Below are 19,042 nucleotides of genomic sequence, written 5' to 3' on the forward strand. Positions count from 1 at the left end.
GTGAAGTTGATCTCTATCAAGCTGAAGGGGAAAGCTTCAGCCTGGTGGGAACAACTCCAAGTTCAAAGAGTTGGGAGGGGTAAAAGAAAGATCCAAGATTGGTGTAAGATGAAGCAGAAAATGAGAAACCAGTTTTTGCCTTTCAATTATATGCAGTCCTTAAACAAACAACTGCATCATTTGAGGCAACATGGTAGTGTGGAAGAGTATACAAAGACATTTTATCAACTGGTAGCCTGAGTAGACCTGAATGAGAGTGAAGAGCAGATGGTTGCAAGGTTCTTGAGTGGTCTTAAACCACCAATTCAAGATGCCTTATCTTTGCACCAACTGTGGACTATTTCTAAAGCTTACAATAGAACCTTGATGTTTGAGAAGCAACTTGCAAGAAAAGCTTTTGTGCAGTTCCAAGCTTATGGTGGTAGTAGAAGTACCCAAGTCAGCACTCAAGGAAGGCCAACTACTAACAGTGCACAACCTTTCAAGATTGAGAGTTTAGGTCTGCCTTCAACTTCTAGTGCAGCCAAACCAATCTCTAAAGCAGCACAAAGGTTTACATTTAAGTGTTACAAGTGTTGAGAAGCTGGACATAAGGCCACAGATTGCAAGAAATTGGGAGTTAGTGCTCAAGGCAAGGGTAAAGCTTTGATGATTAAAGGTTGTGAAGACCAGGAAGATGAAGAATTTTCAATGTATGAAGAAGAAATTGTTATAGGTGATTCATATGAGGAAGAAGGCTTGGCTTTGGTTATGAAGAAGATCCTGTTAGCACCAAAACAGGAGGAGCAGGAGGATTGGTTGAGGAGCAATATTTTTCACACCACTTGTAATATTGGTGGCAAGATTTGCAACTTAGTTATTGATGGGGGAAGCTGTGAAAATGTGGTTTCTGAAGAAGTTGTTGATAAACTTGGTTTAAAGATTGAAGATCATCCTCGCCCCTACAAACTGACATGGCTTAAGACAAGCAATGATATAAGAGTTTCCAAGAGATGTATGTTTTCCTTTTCAATTAGGAAGAAGTTCCAAGATTCAGTTTTTTGTGATGTAGTGAAGATGGATGCATGCCATTTGCTATTGGAAAGGCCTTGGCAGTATGATAGGCACACCAACCATGATGGAAGGAAGAACACCTACAGCCTATACAAGGATGGATAGCATTACACCCTACTGCCCCTGAAAGAAAAGGTGATTCTTAAAACTCTTACTACTGTACAGCCTAATTCTTTGCTTATTGTCAAGAAATTTGCACAAGAAACTCTAGCAACTGGTGTGGTTTACATGTTATTGACTGCATTAAAGTTAGATGCTACAATAGTGCCTCAATCTATAAGGAGTTGATAAAGTCATTTGAGGATGTCTTCCCTAATGAATTACCTATTGAATTGCCTCCTATGAGAGACATACAACATGCCATTGATTTCATTCCAGGTTCTGCATTACCTAATAGGGCTGCCTATAGGATGACACCAATGGAAAAGGATGAACTTAGTAGGCAAGTGCAAGAACTATTGGACAAGGGATATATTAGGCCAAGTATTAGTCCATGTGTTGTACCAACCCTCTTAACCCCTAAGAAGAATGTTAGTTAGAGAATGTGTGCTGACAGTAGAGCCATTGACAAAATTACAATCAAATATCAGTTTCCAATATCTAGGTTAGATGATATGCTTGACTGTCTAGCTGGTTCTAAAATCTTTTCCAAGATAGATCTTAGAAGTGGCTATCATCAAATTCGGATTAAGCCAGGGGATGAATGGAAGACTACCTTTAAGACTCATAGTGGGCAATATGAGTGGTTTGTCATGCCTTTTGGTCTTACTAATGCACCTGCTACCTTCATGAGGGTAATGACTCAAATGTTGCAACCTTTGCTTGGTGTATGTGTCGTAGTTTACTTTAATGATTTATTGGTATATAGCAAGAATTTGAATGATCATGTGAATCATTTACAATCTGTGTTTGAGTTACTAAAGAAGGGATAAGTTCTATGCAAATACCAAGAAATGTACCTTTGCAGTAAGTAAGGTAGGTTTTCTTGGGTATGTGGTGACTGATAAGGGAATTGCAATGGATGAAGGGAAGGTTAAGGCCTTTCTAGATTGGCCTGTTCCAAAATCTGTGGTTGAAGTAAGAAGCTTCCATGGGTTAGCAACATTTTACAGGAGATTTATTAACGGGTTTAGCACAATTGTAGAACCAGTCATTGACTATCTCAAGCTGTCTACTTTTGTGTGGGATGAGGCTAAGTAGCAGAGTTTTGAGTCCTTGAAAGCTGTCCTTACTGCAGCACCAGTATTGCAGGCTCTTAACTTTGAAAAGATCTTTGAATTGGATTGTGATGCTTCTGGAGTTGGCATAGGGGTGTTCTCAGTTAAGCGGGCAAGCCAGTGGCTTATTTCAGTGAAAAGCTCAATTCAGCCAAGCTCAACTAATGCACCTATGATGTGGAATTCTATGCCATAGTACAAGCAATAAAACATTAGGATTAATATTTCTCTTACAAAGAATTTATACTCCATACTGACCATGAGGCTCTTAAACACCTCAACAGCCAAACAACCCTCAATAAACGGCATGCCAAATGGGCTGTCTACCTACAACAGTTCAACTTCAGCTTAAGGCACAAAACTGGAGTCATTAATAGAGTGGCAGATGGTCTTAGCAGGAGATCTTCCTTACTAGTGCTAATGCACAACATAGTTGAGGGCTTTGAGGGATTTAGGGAGCAGTATAAGGAAGATTTCAAGTTGTTTCAAGTTATGCAGAATTTGCAACAAGGCAACAGAGCTGCCTGTCCTGGATTCAACTTGAAAGATGGCTACTTGTTCAAAGGCCTGCTCCTTTGTATTCCAAAATGTTCTCTCAAGCACAAGATTTTGCTTGAAGTGCATAATTAAGGTCATTTTGGGAGAGAAAAGACACTGTAGCTCCTACAACAACAATTCTATTGGCCAGACATGCTTAAGGATGTGGGAAGACTAGTTCAAAGATGCATGATATGTCAACAAAGCAAAGGGATAACCACCAATGCTAGGAGTGGAAGTTTTGAGAGAGAGGAGAGTAGAGGGAAAGAGAATAGTGGAGAAGAGAGTAGAGGGGAATGGTTATCCTCCACCTTATTTGGATATTTTTAAAATTAAGTAAAGGGGAAGGGAATAGTTAATTTTTTCATTTGTAATTTTGTTAGTATAGTAAGAGCAAATTTAGTAATTCATTTGATCAAGTATTTTTATGCTCTACTCCCTCCAAATCTCTTTAATTTGATGGAATTAAAAATGAGAGGTTAGAAGTAGTTCAAACCCTTCTAAATCCCTCTCCCTCCTTCCTTAAAAAACATCCAAACAAGGTAATTTAATTACTCTCCCTCCCTCTACTATATTCTACTCTTCTCCCTCTCCTTTTCCCAATATCCAAACATAACATCAGTAGCTTGCTTATGTAACTATAAATAAGCAAGGTTGTCTTCATTGTCACTAGTTGAATTTGAATTCAAGAAATCTACCTGAGGTATTATTCCCAGAGTATGTCTCTTGAAGAGCTAGTTCATTCTTCTTTTCTCTAAGCAACTTAGCTTTTTAAAACATTTTTTTTTTCACCATTTTTCCTCCATCACTAATTCCTGGACTTAGTTGGAGATACATTACCTGAAGTTGGTGTTGTCTCAATAGTTGAACAGTGGAGTTTAATATGATTCTGTATGGTTTGTAAGAGTAAAGAACAGGAAACAAGTTCCAGAGCAAAGGCATGAATTTTTTTTTTACGCATAATACCTTATAAATAAAAGTAATACTCGCATACGAAAGGTAGATAACCTAGGGCATGCTTACTTATTTCTAAGTACCAATAGCTTTTTGTATAAATGTGTCAACTTTTCCCTGTTTTAAGGAGGGTTATCTTTTTTTCTTTTTTTTCTTTTTTTTTTTTTGTAAACCAGAGATTTATTAAATTAAAGAAACTGAGTTTGGACAAAACCTCTCAAAATACATGCCAGAAGCATAAAAATATAAAAGCATTAAAATTTCCGAAGGTGGACAATCAAACACAGTAAAATCTTCCTCTTGAGTAGCCCATTCTTAGCTAACTTATTTGCACACTAATTAGCTTCCCAGAAACAATGACTAACCTTCACCCTTGGAATTAAATCCAAAAGGTACCTGCAATCAAATATAAGAAGAGAGTGTGCAGTGTTCATTACATGTTGCCCAGTCATCCATCCGACAACCACTTTAGCATCCCACTCTGCCTCTACAGCTTGGATATTCTTTGGGATGCAAAGCTTCAAACCATCTCTCAATGCCCATAATTCTACCTCCAAACTAGTTGTTATTCCTATAGATCTTAAAAAACCTGTAACCCACTTACCATTCGGATCCCGAATGATACTTCCACCTCCTGCTTTGCCCGAATTGCCTAGTGCTGACCCATCGCTATTTAGCTTGTACCAATTCTAGTCAGGTTTTGTGCCACCTCACATTTACCATACTTTGGTTAGAGACTGTCTTGATACACCCAGCACAATGAAAATAGTTGAGAGTTAGTGTCTCACCTCTCCAACTAGCCTGTGATTTGGTTCCTCCTGTTTGAAAATTCTCTTATTGCGGTGAGTCCATAAACTCAATTTCAAGTGCAAAGAACTGGTTCCACGGCACACACTTCACTAATACTCTAAGCCAAGGTCAGAGCATTAGGGCACAAACGAGATAAAGATATAGGGACAGCCTTAATTTTTAAAGATAAATCAAGACGAAGATCAAAGGAGAGACAGCTAGTGTTCCACGAAGCCTCTTGAGTAACATCACTAACCATAAGAGAATCTTCATCACAATTTAGAGGACCACAAATTAAAGATATGAAAGCCCCATTAGAGAGCCACTTATCATGCCACAGGCTAAGATGACTGTTTGAACCCATTTTCCATTTGGAACCTTGTAAGAAAATGTCATAACCTTACTTCATACCTGCCTAAGTTCTAGAACAATTTTTATTAGGATTCTTATACTTACAACTCAACACTTTTGCCCATGGTTGTTCTCTCTCCGTGTGTAGCCTCCAATTTAATTTAGCTGACAGTGCCAAATTCTTTGGTTTAGCTGCAGAAATTCCCAATCCTCCCTCTCTTAGGAGTTAGGCCTCGGTAATCTTTTCCCAACTGATGGTGTGAAGCTTCCTCTTCTCCTCGGTTGTATCCCATATAAAATTCCTGCTGACTCGTCTATCGCATTCAGTGTCTTCCCAAGGAGCATGATCCCTTGCATAACATATACTGGAATTGCAGACATTACTGACTGGGTTAGAACGACTCATCCTGCGAAGGACAATAGATGAGCCTTCCAACTAGCAAGCTTACTTTGGATTCTTTCGATGAGAAAATCAAAATCCTAATTGGTGGAACCGGGAAGCTTTAAAGGAAAACCCAAATATTTCCCAACCCAAGCTCACCTCTTCTATCTGCAGAGATGTTTGGAGAAAAATAAACCCAAGATTTTCCATGATTCTCTTTTTGTCCAGATAAATCACAAAAGACATCCAATTTATGCTTTGACAATTTTTTTTTCATCCACCTTGCCAAAAAGAACAAGGTCATCTGCAAAGAAAAGATGAGAGAACTCTGAACCACCTCTAGAAGCTCTAACAGGATTCCAACGTTTAGATTCACATTTATCTTTGATTAAGAAACCAAGCACTTCCATACACATAATATGTATAGAGATTTTGCAAAATTTAGAATATTATTAGTTGGCCAAAGATATGTAACCACAAACTAAATACCTTGGGTAGTTTGAAGAATATACATTTCCTATTGCTATTATACAGGTTTGAAGTTCGTGTCACTGATTAACTTATACACAAAAATGTAGAAGGGAAGCAAATAAATCCCCCCCCCCCCCCCACCCTGACCTCTCTCTCTCTCTCCCTCCAAATGATTTACCAAGGACGCAATTGACATATAATGCGTTGCAGCGCAAACTTACCCCTTAATGTACAAGCCATGAAAAAACCCCCCAGAAACTTAAAAATTTGCTCCACCAAAGGGGCTTTCAGGCAGACAATTTTTCTAAGTTAACATCAATATATATCTAATTATTACTATTCCCTATTCTCGATACCAGATTCAGCTTCAGTCAAATGTTCATCGTTCTCCACTAACAAATAATCACAAAGCTCCAAAAGCTGATCGGCAAGAGGAGGAATTCCTGGATTGCGGCCATCATTGTATCTGTGGGCATTAAAGGTGATCTGCCACACGTCATGCCTGAAATCTTCCCGGCTCTTGTATTCCATCTTCCTCACCTTCTCCTTGATTGTTGATAGATCCATAGGACGCTTTATGATGTCATGGTAGTCAGGAGCTTCCTTTTTTGGGACTGGTTTTAAGAAAAGATAGGATACCTCATACCGGTCTTTAAGCATCTCCACTATGCGCTCCAAGATGTTTGCCAAACCAACCTGTAGGGCAATTAATCAAGAATTTGATATAAATGGGAATTCATGCAGAAATTACAAAGTGAGTTGATATATGTGAACAGAAACTACAAATATTAGCATTTCCGCTAACAGCCAATCTATAAAAGTAGACACTTCAACAAAAATAAGAAAGAAAGAAAGAAAGAAAATTAAAGGGAAATAAACAAGATGAATCTCTTCCCTAGATTTTTTTTTTTAATAAAAAAAAATTGTATGACCAATAGGGGTGTATTTAAAGCAGCTTCACAAAAGAACAGGTTGGATAAAATAATCCAACCTCCCCTAGATTTTATTAAAAATGCATTAATCTCTCTTATATTTTTAAAAATTACTCAATGGCTTCCCAAGTTTCATATTTATTATACTATAGTCCAATCTATTACTAATACAAACAGAAACCTTTATCGCCAAAATTAATATTATGTGAAATAATAAAAGTAACCTCACCTAGTTAGTCAAACTTTTGGATACATATGATAAGGGCTGTTAAGCCCATTCTTCATCAATAATAAAAGAAACCTCTCTCACTCTCTCTCTAACATATGATAGTTTAGGTATACTGCAACCCTTATTCCTTTCATTTTAAGTCCAACGGATAGGTAGATGTTCTTTGCAAGGCAAGATTGACGAAAAATTCATCCACAATCAATGGAATAGAGTTGTCTCTTGCAATTGATCTTTTACCTAAAGTTTATCTATGAGGTGAGATATCATACCATACAAGATAAGACCACCATCACTGATAATAATGGAGCAGCACATGAGGAAGAAACCTACACAAAAGAAATTAAGAAAACAAGGTAAAGACTAAGCACAGTACCTCTCCCCCCTTACGACGCTTTGTTGGTGGGCCATAATCTGCACCAAACTTTCCAAGCTCAGCAACAGGCCTCCTTTTTGCACTTCGTTCTCTCTCTGGCACCCTTTTGTCATTTCTTCTTGTTCTGGGGTCCTCTACATACTCCTCTCTTATTTCAGGCCTCTTCTTCTTTTTCTTCTTCTTTGCCTTCTGTCTTTCTTCTTCCTCCCTCTCACTTCTGATCGCTGCTGCATATTTTTTTATCTCTACTAACTTTTCTTGCCCTTCAAACCATCTTCCATCCTCTCTAGGTTTCTTTTTTGCAGACTCCTCAGCCAAAGTCCTCCTCTCCAGCTTTCCGTGCTTTGCAATATTTGATAATTCAACTATTCTTTTAGTCTTCCGGTACTCAAAACTAGGACTTCCATCCTGACTGACCTGGTCCAGGTCAATAATTTCTTTGGGCCGTTTGATTATGATTTTCTTCTGAGGCTGTTCTCTATCTGTTTCTGTTGGTGGCCGTATCACGATAGAGCGTTTATGAGATTCCAGCTGATCTCTAACTGTATTTGCTGGTGGTCGTATTATGATAGAGGGTTTAGGGGTCTCTGCATCTTCAGGTTTCATCTTGTTGGGAATTATTATTTTATTAACCTTAACAGCTGACTTCCCAGCTTCAGGATTGGGAGTGACTGGTTGGTCTGAACTTAGTGTTGCTTCAACAGCAAGATTATCAGAAAACTTGTCTATGGAACCACACTTGAACTTCACTGGAAGAACTTTTGCCTTCAAACTAGATTTTTCAGCCTCAGGAGTTTCGACCACAGAAATTTTTGTGGCACTTTTTGGAATGGCCTTCTTTGTCTGAGTTTTCTGCTGGGTCTGACTAGAAGGATCCAGAGGTTTTATTTTTATAGGTGCCTTCTCTGGATCAGCAGTTTCAACGTGTGCTTCTAGATCTTCTCCATACTTAGGGCAGTTCTTGTTTGTCCTCATATGTCCAAGCTGGTCATCAAAAGGTGAACAATCAATACTTAATCTCTCTTTCTCTTCTGTTAAAACATCATAACATCTCTAAAGAAACAGGGTAATATTACACACCTGACCACATGCCCCACATACAAAACTCTCTCTTGCAGATTTCTTCTCCTTAAAAACCTGGTTTCAGTCAGGAGAGTTAATTAATGCAGTCTTGGGCAGCAGATGTAAACACTAAATGTTATGACAACCATTCACAAAAAAAGCATGTACTTTCAGATTACAACCATGCACAGATTGGTTCTAGAACATAAAATGAACTCCAAATAAGTACAATGCAATACTCCCCTGTAAAATGAAGCAGTTTTCCAGACATTTGAAATAACATCCACCCAGAAAAATAAACATTTTTAGAGGGAACCACTGCATATAACACAGTTTAAAACCAGATCAAGGGAAAATCCCTAGAGCCAAAATTTGTCTCTGTTCTCATAATTTTTTTAAAAAAAAGTAAAATTTCATTAAAAAAAAATTAGAAGGGTGCCAACCATTTGTCTCTGTTCTCATGATAAGCTAATGGACAATAATATGTGCACAATCAATAAAAATTCATGTCTATCCCAGTAAATACACTAAATTCTTCACGAGCTTTCTAATAATTCTTGTAAAATTGTCATTTTGGGGATGATTCCTGGTAGATCAAACAATTTCATCGAATTGAGTATTATTGTATGTGCGATAAGAACACCATACCAGCAACATCAATGAACCTGACTATTTAAGTTGCTCATGATACATTTTAAGCTTTTAGAATCTATTTCTTGGTTCAAGATCCCCCTTCCTTGACTGGAATAAAAAATAAAGACATCTATTCCAGCCAAATGGGAATGGGAATATGAACTTATATTCTATAACATGACAATTGAGTTGATTTCATGAATATATGTTTACTCCATACTGGGACAGACCACAATAGGGCTAGTCTATATACATTCTAATTATGAAAAGGGATTACCCAAGCATATTCAAACAAGTACTATGTTTACATATGGATCCCTATCTTGTTACATTCCGTTTAGGCATTATAAAAAAAATAAAAAAATAAAAAGTCCAGTAATTTTCAAACCATGAATGAACCAAAGATGCATTGGTATCAATAAGGCACTCCGACATTTGGTATTTAAGGGCCTCTGATAGTTACTGCTAGAGGAAAGTGTGGTTTCAGGCTATATCAGGTTTAAAGATATATTTGGGGAAATCAGAATTGGTACCAGTAGGTCATGTGCCAAATGTTGAAGTACTAGCTGACGTCTTGGGATGTAAAGTGTTTGCGCCACCACTTACTTGGGCCTCCCTTTAGGGGAAACTTTCAAGCAGAAGGCTTTATGGAATTCTGTTCTGAAAAGATAAATGCCTAGCTGGGTAGAAAAGGATGTATCGTTCCAAGGGTTGTAGATTCATGCTGACTAAAATCACTTTTTCTAACCTATCAACCTACTACCTATCTCTATTTCCCATTCTCATGGGGGTAGCTCATTGTATAGATCAATGTTATGAATACCATTTCAATGCCCATTCCATTTTGTTCATTGGAACGTAATATCTTGGTACCGGCCTATTTTAGCATACAATTTCGGGATTACTGTATATAACAACAACAACAACAACAATTTTAAAAAATTACTAAGCTAAATATTCAAATTGCAAAGAAAATACAAGTTTTGGAAAAAAAAAAAAAAAACCATTACATAAATGATACACCTTCCAATAAACTTCCCATTTACTTGCAAGAGTCCCATCCCCCACCCCCCCCCCCCCCAGCCCACATGAATACCATCATTCCCAAGGAGCATTGATTAGTTTTACCACTCCTTAATTACCGTGAGTCCTCTTCCCAAAAAAGTTACTATCATCTTCATCTTCTTTCTATTTTTCTCCCACAGACCATACACCCTCTCTGACTTCGTTCTCATCTTTCTTTCTTTTCTTGTCTTTTCTTTAGTTTTTCCTTTTTCCTTTTTCCCCACCACACCAGCAGATCTGATCCACTGTTTTCCTTCTACAAACATCAACAAATTAAGCATGTAAGGGACTTGTCGAGTCGTCTTTTCCTTATACTCTGAAATCATATTTTGTTTTTGGTTTAAGGAGAAGAATACTCAAAACTCATTTACTTGCAAAAGTCTCCCCCCAGCCCACGTGAATATCATCTTTCCCCAGGAGCATTGATTAGTTTTACCACTCCTTAATTACTGAGTCCTCTTCTCAAAAAGTTACTATCATCATCTTCTTTCCATTTTTCTCTCACAGACCATATGCCCTCTGTGACTCTCAATTCTAATCTTTCTTCTTTTCTTCTCTTTTCCCTTTTCCCCCACCATACCAGCAGATCTGATCCACTGTTTTCCTTCTATAATCATTATAGATTGGCGTTGTATGTTTTTTTTTTTTTGATAAGTAAATAACTTCATTGAAAAAGAAAAGAGAACAATACAAAGAAAGAAGAAAAAAAAAGGACAAAAAAACATTAAATACAAAGAAGAAGAGAGCTAAGGAATAAAGGAATAGAGTCACTAGATGTGAGTCCCCAAGCCCTAGCCCAATCAAACAGGAAACCAGAAAAGAGAGCAAGCAGTTGGTCCTCAGATCTATCCAAATCCTCAAATGTCCGCCGATTGCGTTCCCTCCAAATACACCACATCAAACACAACGGAACTAGGTTCCAAATGTAAGATGAATCCTTCCCCAACCAATTCCACCAACTAAAAAGAAAATCTTGCACCGTACAAGAGGGAACCCATGAAATCCCAAAAATCCTAAAGACAAAACACCACAGCCGATAAGCCTTCCCATAATGTAACAACAAATGATCTACTGTCTCACCACAGCAACGACACATAATGCAATAGTCAACGAAATCAAAACCTCTAAGTCTCAAGATATCTCTCATGAGGATCCTATCCCAAGCGGCTGTCCAAACAAAGAAAGAGACACGCCGGGATGCCTTAACCTAGATTGGCGTTGTATGTGTAAGATGGCTAGGGAAACAATGGATCTCCTAGCTTGAGAGCTTTGGAGTACGGTTTTTTCTCCTTTTCACTGGGCAGGTGATTCCAGAGCTTTTAGCTTGTTGGCAAGGCAAGTTTGCTAGATGTAGTAATATAGTAATTTCGATTGTGATACCGCATTTCTTACATGGTGCATTTGGAGAGAGAAATGCCAAAAATTTTAATGGTTGGGGAAATTTTGTTCTGAATCTGAACCTTTTATTCCTCAAATCTATATTTAAGTGGGTGAATGCTTTTGGTCTCTTTTCTTTTGCCAGTATGCTTAAGATGCTTGATAGCTGTACTTTTAGTACTTACTGTTGGTGTACGTCTTGTATACATCCTGAGTACATGGGTTTTGCCCCCTCGCAGTTTTATTATTTATTTATTTTTAAATATTTTCAGTAATAACAAATTTGTATTGCTTTAAGAACTCAAATAGATATGGAGTATATGAGAGATTCTCCTAAAGAACTAAAGTCTAAGATTTTAAAGATCCACAAAATCTACAATAAAGCATTTTTGATCTAGATAGTGGATAGATGAATCTTGCCAATAATTATAGAACATTCAAACAAAAAACGTATAAAAGCATATTTGATCTGGATAGATGAATCCTAAGGGTATGTTTGGATGGAGGGAAAGTAGTGTGGCTGGAAATTCCAGCCACCTTCTAGCCACCTCTCCTCTACTCCCTCCACTCTCCCTCCATCAAATCATAGGGTAAATCCTTCAAAGTTCACAATTATTGCTCTATCTCCAAATTGTTGAAAAAGGCATTGAGGAATCACATTCCAAATGAGGCTATATGTGTCTACCAAACAACCCTTGCCAATAGGAGTAGACATCTATCACCTTCTTTGAAATCATCCAATGAATTGCAAAAAAATGTAAGAGCAAAAAGCAAAGAAATAGCAAACGATCAATGTAGTAGTAGTTGATCCAAAATATATATATCTTCTAGTGTGTTGGAAGGGAACCCCAAACTATGGAGCCAGGGATTTTGAAGGAACCCCAAACTATGGAGCCGGGGATTTTGAAGAAACTAAGTGGGATGATACACACATACTCTTCTCAGGCATTCTTTCCCATCCAAAACCATACTCTCTATCACCTTCATTTTTATTTATAAGCAAAAATAATTTATACAAAAAGAAAGAACGCTCAAAAGCAAGCGTCTGCAAAGAAATACAATAGGACATTCATGATGTCCAAAAAATCAATAATAGAACTTCAGGATACCCCCTAATCAATGTACAATATTCAAACATAGTTCTCAAAAAGCTTTTTTGAATATCTTGCATGGAACTTCATTCTAAAAAGTCCAGTGATTCCTCTCTCCATATGGTCCAAATAATGCAACATGTAGCTTGCCACACTACCCTATTACAATGGCTTCCAAACACCCCTCTCCAAATAGTTAACAAATCAATTACTTGGCATGGCATTACCCAATGTACCCCAAAAACCAAAAGTGCAAAAGACTGCAGCTCCCTAGTAATAGTATGGCGCAACAACAAATGCTCAACCGTTTCAATACAACCTTACTCATAATACATCTATTAAAAATCACTAGCTTCCATATAAAAAGGTTATCTATCATCAATACAGAATTCAAAGCTGCAGTCCACACAAAAAAAAAAAAAAAAAAAACTAACTTACTTGGAACCTCACTAGCCCAAACACCTTTCCAAGGATATACAGAATTAAGCGCACGCTGCAAACATGCTTAAAAGGACCAACACTGAATTTCCCCTTCTAATCTGGCTTCCAAAATAAACAATCCTCATTACTTTCTACAACCTATCTAGAGTGAAGTACATCCATGAACTAATTCACCCCTTCTATTTCCCATCCCATGAGCTCATTCCTCTGTCACCACCGTAATTAACATGTCATTTTTTACTTTTTATTTTTTATTTTTTTACTGTTTCTACTAGTATTTATTTTAGGCCTTCTGCTACCTCTTTTCATTCCCTTAACTTTTCTCACTGATGAATGTATTATTTTAGGCCTTCTGCTACCACTTTTCATTCACCTACCTTGAATCAAATCAGTCTCCTTTAATGCTAGCTTGACGTATTCTCATTAGCTAATCAGGGTTGCCCACATCTACTTTCCAACATTCTACCTTATCATAAATCATATTCTCTACTTCCTCCCAATTTGTAAAATTGGTCTGATAAAACCTATTTGTAATAGTCATACACTCTTCCTTACATTATTGATTCTTTTAGCATCACTATACTAGACCTAATGATCATATCAATTATAAAGACATTAGTACAGGTGGGAAAATACATAGTGGGGGAAGGGACGGACCCAAGTGGGGGCCCAGGCCCCCCCTGGCCCAATTTTTTTTTTTTATACTCATTTTATATATCATTTCTATAGTTAGCCCCCTTTCCAAAACTTTAGGCCCCCTCCAACTAGCAACTATCTAACTCAAAAACTGAACAAAAACAATAAAAACATTCACAATAGTGATTGTATTGTAGAAAAATAGTTATTTTACCACCAAAGAACTATGTGTTATTGGAGAAGCTAAAGCTAATTTTTTTTTGCAACTATAGTAAACTGGTATAAATACCAGTTGACTATAGCAAATTCTTAAAAATAAAATACAATATTTTATTAATATTATTTCTCTACCTTCAATCCAAAAACTCAAATTCTCTCTCTTCCTTTATTATTTTAATGAGTTGTTTATATTATTTTAAATGAAGTAGTAAAAAAATAGAAAATTTGATGTTGGGTGTATTGTAAAGTGAGGTAGTAAAATAGATAAATTACTATACTCCGGCCCCCTCTAGCTTGAATCTTGGGTCCGGCCCTAGTCAGGGATATGGGTATCTTCATGCAGCTTTTCTAGTGGTTGATGCATCTTTTAAAAAATTTCTAATGTAGTGAATTTCCAATTAAGAACTGACAGAATTTTAACATGTGATGCCACCCAAGACATAGAAACAAAGATGAATGAGGTCACTTGCCTTGACTTTATCTCCCGATATTTTGATTTTCTTACTGACTAGACCAACAGTTGTGATATCATTCTTTTTCATTAAAGCTTTCACCTTTCCATACTTGCCTTTTTTCGCAGTAACATTTTCTACCTGCCAACAAAACACACAGCACATTCTATTATCCTCAATTCTACAAACTACCGTCATTAGAGAGGAAGGGGGTACATGAAAGACAGAAACTCCATATGTATTTGAAGCAGGTAAATAAAACCAAAAGGCACGAGTGGAAAATATAATGCAAATCATTCTTACCTCCTTCATGTCTTTATTAAATATCTCTTTGGAAGAATAGGACCCATCAGGTTGGGCAGTACTGACAATTTGCTTGATCCGATTTGTGTTCTCAAAACCAAAACTTGGTTGCAAGCCCAAAGCCAGCCCTGTTTCCTCCCTCACAACTTTAGTCTTTTTCTTCTTCCTCCTCTCAGCCTCATCATCTGCAAAAAAGTTTCAAGGTGAGATTTGATGACATGACAACAATTACTACATGCCAAAAAGTTACAGATTTAGAATGGATTCTGCCCAGATAGTAATATCCGTTTCATGCATTGACAAAAAAAAGTATCCAACTATCTATAGAGAGAATAATTTTTTTTTTTTTTAGCAGATAGTAACAATCACATGCAAAAAAGTGGCCTAATCAAATCCATGGGTTTTCCAAACTTTTTGGCAAATTAGAAAAAAAGAAGAAGAAGATATTCCCTCCATCTAATAGCATCTGTGTAGCAGATATATAATTATCACTAAGGCCCATAAATGCGAACTCACCCAGATAGAAGTTTATAAAAGCTCCCCCTTATATAATACCACTGTGTTTGAAACTCCTTTAGTGAAACAAAAATATCAATACCTTCCATGAGTAACCTGCATAATTCGGCAGCTTCAGCAGCTTCATCTTCATTTTCCTCTTCCACCTGAGCTATGGATGGGCGCCTTCTCATTTTGAGCCCCTTAACACCATCTGCTTTGTCATGCTTCGACTCATAGTTACCTACTTCTTCTTCACATTCCTCTGCATCAAGAAGATTCTCTAAATCCCCAGCAAATGAATCAAGATCACTATTTCCTTCAGAGTCACTCTCATTTTCACGATCTAAGGCAGAAAGACTCTGAACTTGTCGTTCCCAAATCTCCTGACACTTCTCTCTCGTCTGCTGTTGCAGTTGAAGAAATGACATCCGCTGGCCACGCGCATACTTGCTGATAGTTGTGGGATCAATCTGTATCCCCGATGCAGCTTGCTCACTTGAAAGTTTGCGTATCATAGCAATACGGTGCCACCTAGTCAGTTTTGCAATCTCCTCCTCACAAACATCAAACTTCAGAAGAACCTGTGAATTCATATACAGTTAAGAGATTAAAAACATGAATTATAATAATTACAAAACAACTTTTAAAATGCAAAAAAGAAAAAAAAAATGTCATAAAATTTGGATATACTAGTAGGCCCAATATCAATAGAAAGAGCAAGAACTATTTTTCTCCACTGCTTAAAAAGGTCGTACCCAGAGCACAAAGCTCCCAGTTTTGTGGGGTCTAAGAGAGCTCATGGTAGACAACCTTACCCTTAATTTTTCTCCTCTACTACTAAAGAAAAAAGAAAAAATAAAAAAAGTCATTCAAAGTTCTATGCGTTTCCCAAGGATGAGAAATGCTTTAGTGATAGGAGACTAAGACTTGATTTTGCAAGGAAACAAGCAATACAAGTAGGCTAGTAGAGATTCAAAGAAAATCCAGCAATAAGGAAATAGAAATCAATTATTAGCTTCCAGTCAAATCTCCACATGCATATATTGCAACCCATCCATCAAAAAAAATTATTTTCGAGATTATTCTTGTTATACCCGAATAACAAAAGGCTAGAAGCAAAACTCATGCATCAACTAATACATAAGGCTAGAAATAAAATAACTCCTACAAAAGATAACCCAGACACCACTATAAACCATTAAAATGAATCTAATAAACCCCTTATGCATTGTTATCAACAATCACCTCTGGTGTTGCAAAAAATTGAGCTTTGAGCAGTTATAAGGTTTTTCTTTGTACTCAAAGGGAAGTAAAAAGGTGAAGGCACTATGTGACCAAATTTTTGTTAAAGCAACCAACTGAAAAGCTAAAGTTCTTCCCTTAACACAAAATCTCACCTCCAAAACCGACAGAGAACACAATGGAAATAGAGAGAGGCCAATTTGACCCAACCCAAACAGAGACAAATGACCCGCCCAGTGGACTCCAATAAAAAACTAAGCCAAAATATCATAAACAAACAAAAGAAAAACCAAAACCGTAAGCTATCAGTTAACAATTTATATCAAGCTTTCTAACACCAACTCTGTTACACAGACTCAGAACTTCCCCAAAGTATCCATGTCAACAAAGCTTATATGGATACGCATATTGAAACTCACATCCCAGATTCTATTGGAATTACAGATACAGGTTTATCTCCCAACCCAGAGAGAGAAAACAAAAAGCTTAAATTCCACATATGAGCACCGGGCGTGCCTAGGTGTGAAGGAATGTACAGATCTGACTGCATCAAGAATTAGCTTATAAGTTATAACAGAGCTTCAACAATCAAAGGCAAGCTTGCAAGAGCCCACTTAGTGTCCAAATAAGTTCTGATGATCAAGGTTAAGACTGAGAGAAAGCACAAAGAAATTTAAATAGGAAGGCACTTTGCCTTTTCTTTAGTTATTGGTAATTACACATGCACCCATTAAATCTTGAAACTACTACCTCACCCTCCACCTGGCTCTTAAAAAAAGATGTGCCAATTAAGTTAGACCTCATTTGTAATTTGCAAGTCTAGTTCGCATTTGTCATGTCCCTTTCTTCCTTCACAACTAACATTCTTATAAGTAATTGAGACATTTTAATCAGAAGAAGAGAAAAACAACGCAACCGCTTACACAGGTAGTGTACATGGGTTTTTAAAAAGTCAAATAAAAGTACACAAGTAGAAAAGATCCAGCAAAACTAGAGAATGAATAAATACTTATAGCAGCCATCTAATATTATAGAGTACGAAATAATAATAGTTTTAATTCAGAGGGCAAGCACTCTATGCCTTTCTTTCCAAATAAGCCACAACACATTGAGGTATAGCACCCCAAAATATCTATATTGCGATACTAACCATGGACCATATATCATGAGCAAAGGAGAAATAGAGTAACAAATGATCAAGAGACTCACCACTTCACTTATACAACACCAATTGACCACACACAACCTCTGTTTACAAAGATTATCCATTGTTAGGATTCTCCCCATAGCAGCTGTCCATACAATAAAGCTACTTTAGTAGAGACCTTTACTTTCCAAATACTCTTGCATGAAAACTGTTGGGATACCCTAGGGGAAAGAACTTTATAAAAAGAATTTACCTCGAAATTGTAGTAAGGCTCTAGCATAAATAAACAGTACATGCCTAAAATTATTTCCATTGTGGGTGTACCTATAATCTGCCACAGAACTACAGAAACTTCTTTATCTCAACCTGATTAGAAGAAATCAGGAAAGGCATCCTTAACCATCACAACCCCACACTAGCAATCATGTCAGAAGTGAACTGCAGACCCACTACCAACCTCAAAATTAATAAACCTTGCAAAGTTATTTCACCCATTTCTAGTGATGGATATGTGGTTGAAAGCTGAGGGTTTTGTTGATAGAAGTCAACAATGGTGGGATGGATACAGTTTTGCGGGCTCTCCTAGTTTCATCTTGGCTCGAAAATTGAAGGCCCTAAAAGCTGATTTAAAAAAATGGAACAGGGAGGAGTTTGGTGATTTGGCTTTTAGAAAGAAGAACTTGCTGACTGAGCTAATGGGTTTAGATGCGAGAGAGGAGTTGGTAGGTCTTTCAATCGAAGAACAGATTCATCGCCTCCAACTCAAAGGACACATAGAACAGATGGCTTCCCTTGAGGAGATTTCTTGGAGGCAAAAGTATCGGGCTTTGTATGTAAAGGAGGGCGACAATAATACTAAGTTCTTTCATAGATTAGCAAACTCTCATAGAAATGCTAATCAAATTAAACGGATTGAGGTGGATGGTGTTCTTTATGAGGATGAGTTTGATGTCCGCTCTCAGCTAGTTCTCTTTTATCAAGGGCTGTATAAGGAAACTGAGGTGGGGCGTCCTACCATGGATGGGTTAGATTTTGCTGGTATTGAAGAGGATGAGCGGCTATCTTTAGAGAAGGAGTTCACAAAGGAGGAAGTCTTCCATGTGTTAAGGGAGATGGAAGGGTATAAAGCCCCGGGCCCTGATGGATTCACCATGGCTTTCTTTCACAAATGCTAGCGTGGTGAAAAAGGATGTCATGGATTTTTTTTGTTTTCTTTCATCGGCACTCTGTGTTTGAACAATCTATGAACGCTTCGTTTCTCATGTTAATTCCTAAGAAGTGCAATGCCATTAACATTAAGCACTTTCTCCCCATCAGTTTGGTGGGTAATGCGTAAAAGTTGATGTCCAAGGTGTTGGCTAATAGGTTGAGGGTGGTTTTGGATAAGCTCATCTCTGAGTCCCAAAATTCATTTGTTAGCGGAAGGCACATTTTGGATTCAGTGCTTATTGCAAATGAATGCCTGGACAGTAGGTTGAAGAGCAGAATTTCGGGTGTGGTTTGCAAGCTTGATATTGAAAAAGCTTATGATCATGTGAACTGGGAGGCCTTGTTTTATTTATTGGGCCGCATGGGTTTTGGGCTGAAA

At 37.4% G+C, this 19,042-nt stretch overlaps 2 protein-coding genes across 3 annotated transcripts in view; one reads left to right on the forward strand and one right to left on the reverse strand.

Moving 5' to 3' along the window:
* The first annotated feature begins 267 nt into the window (after positions 1–267).
* LOC142644102 (uncharacterized) lies at positions 268–2,900 on the forward strand. Its single transcript, XM_075818781.1, has 6 exons — positions 268–499; positions 584–994; positions 1,303–1,583; positions 1,707–1,847; positions 2,254–2,465; positions 2,555–2,900. The coding sequence occupies exons 1-6, from the start codon at positions 268–270 to the stop codon at positions 2,898–2,900; spliced, it is 1,623 nt and encodes a 540-aa protein (XP_075674896.1).
* A 3,036-nt stretch (positions 2,901–5,936) lies between these two features.
* LOC142642539 (transcription initiation factor TFIID subunit 1) overlaps positions 5,937–19,042 on the reverse strand; it is a 49,271-nt gene continuing 36,165 nt past the window's right edge. For both annotated transcript variants that reach the window (XM_075816918.1, XM_075816917.1), the window contains exons 17-22: positions 15,166–15,646; positions 14,568–14,752; positions 14,283–14,405; positions 8,369–8,425; positions 7,289–8,272; positions 5,937–6,450 (exon numbers count right to left, since the gene is read on the reverse strand). In XM_075816918.1, the coding sequence (XP_075673033.1) occupies positions 6,091–6,450; positions 7,289–8,272; positions 8,369–8,425; positions 14,283–14,405; positions 14,568–14,752; positions 15,166–15,646 (2,190 nt within the window). In that variant the 3' untranslated portion in view covers positions 5,937–6,090. The remainder of the gene's footprint in view (positions 6,451–7,288; positions 8,273–8,368; positions 8,426–14,282; positions 14,406–14,567; positions 14,753–15,165; positions 15,647–19,042) is intronic.

Source organism: Castanea sativa, chromosome 7, assembly GCF_040712315.1.
Source record: "Castanea sativa cultivar Marrone di Chiusa Pesio chromosome 7, ASM4071231v1".
NCBI classification, from domain to species: Eukaryota; Viridiplantae; Streptophyta; class Magnoliopsida; order Fagales; family Fagaceae; genus Castanea; species Castanea sativa.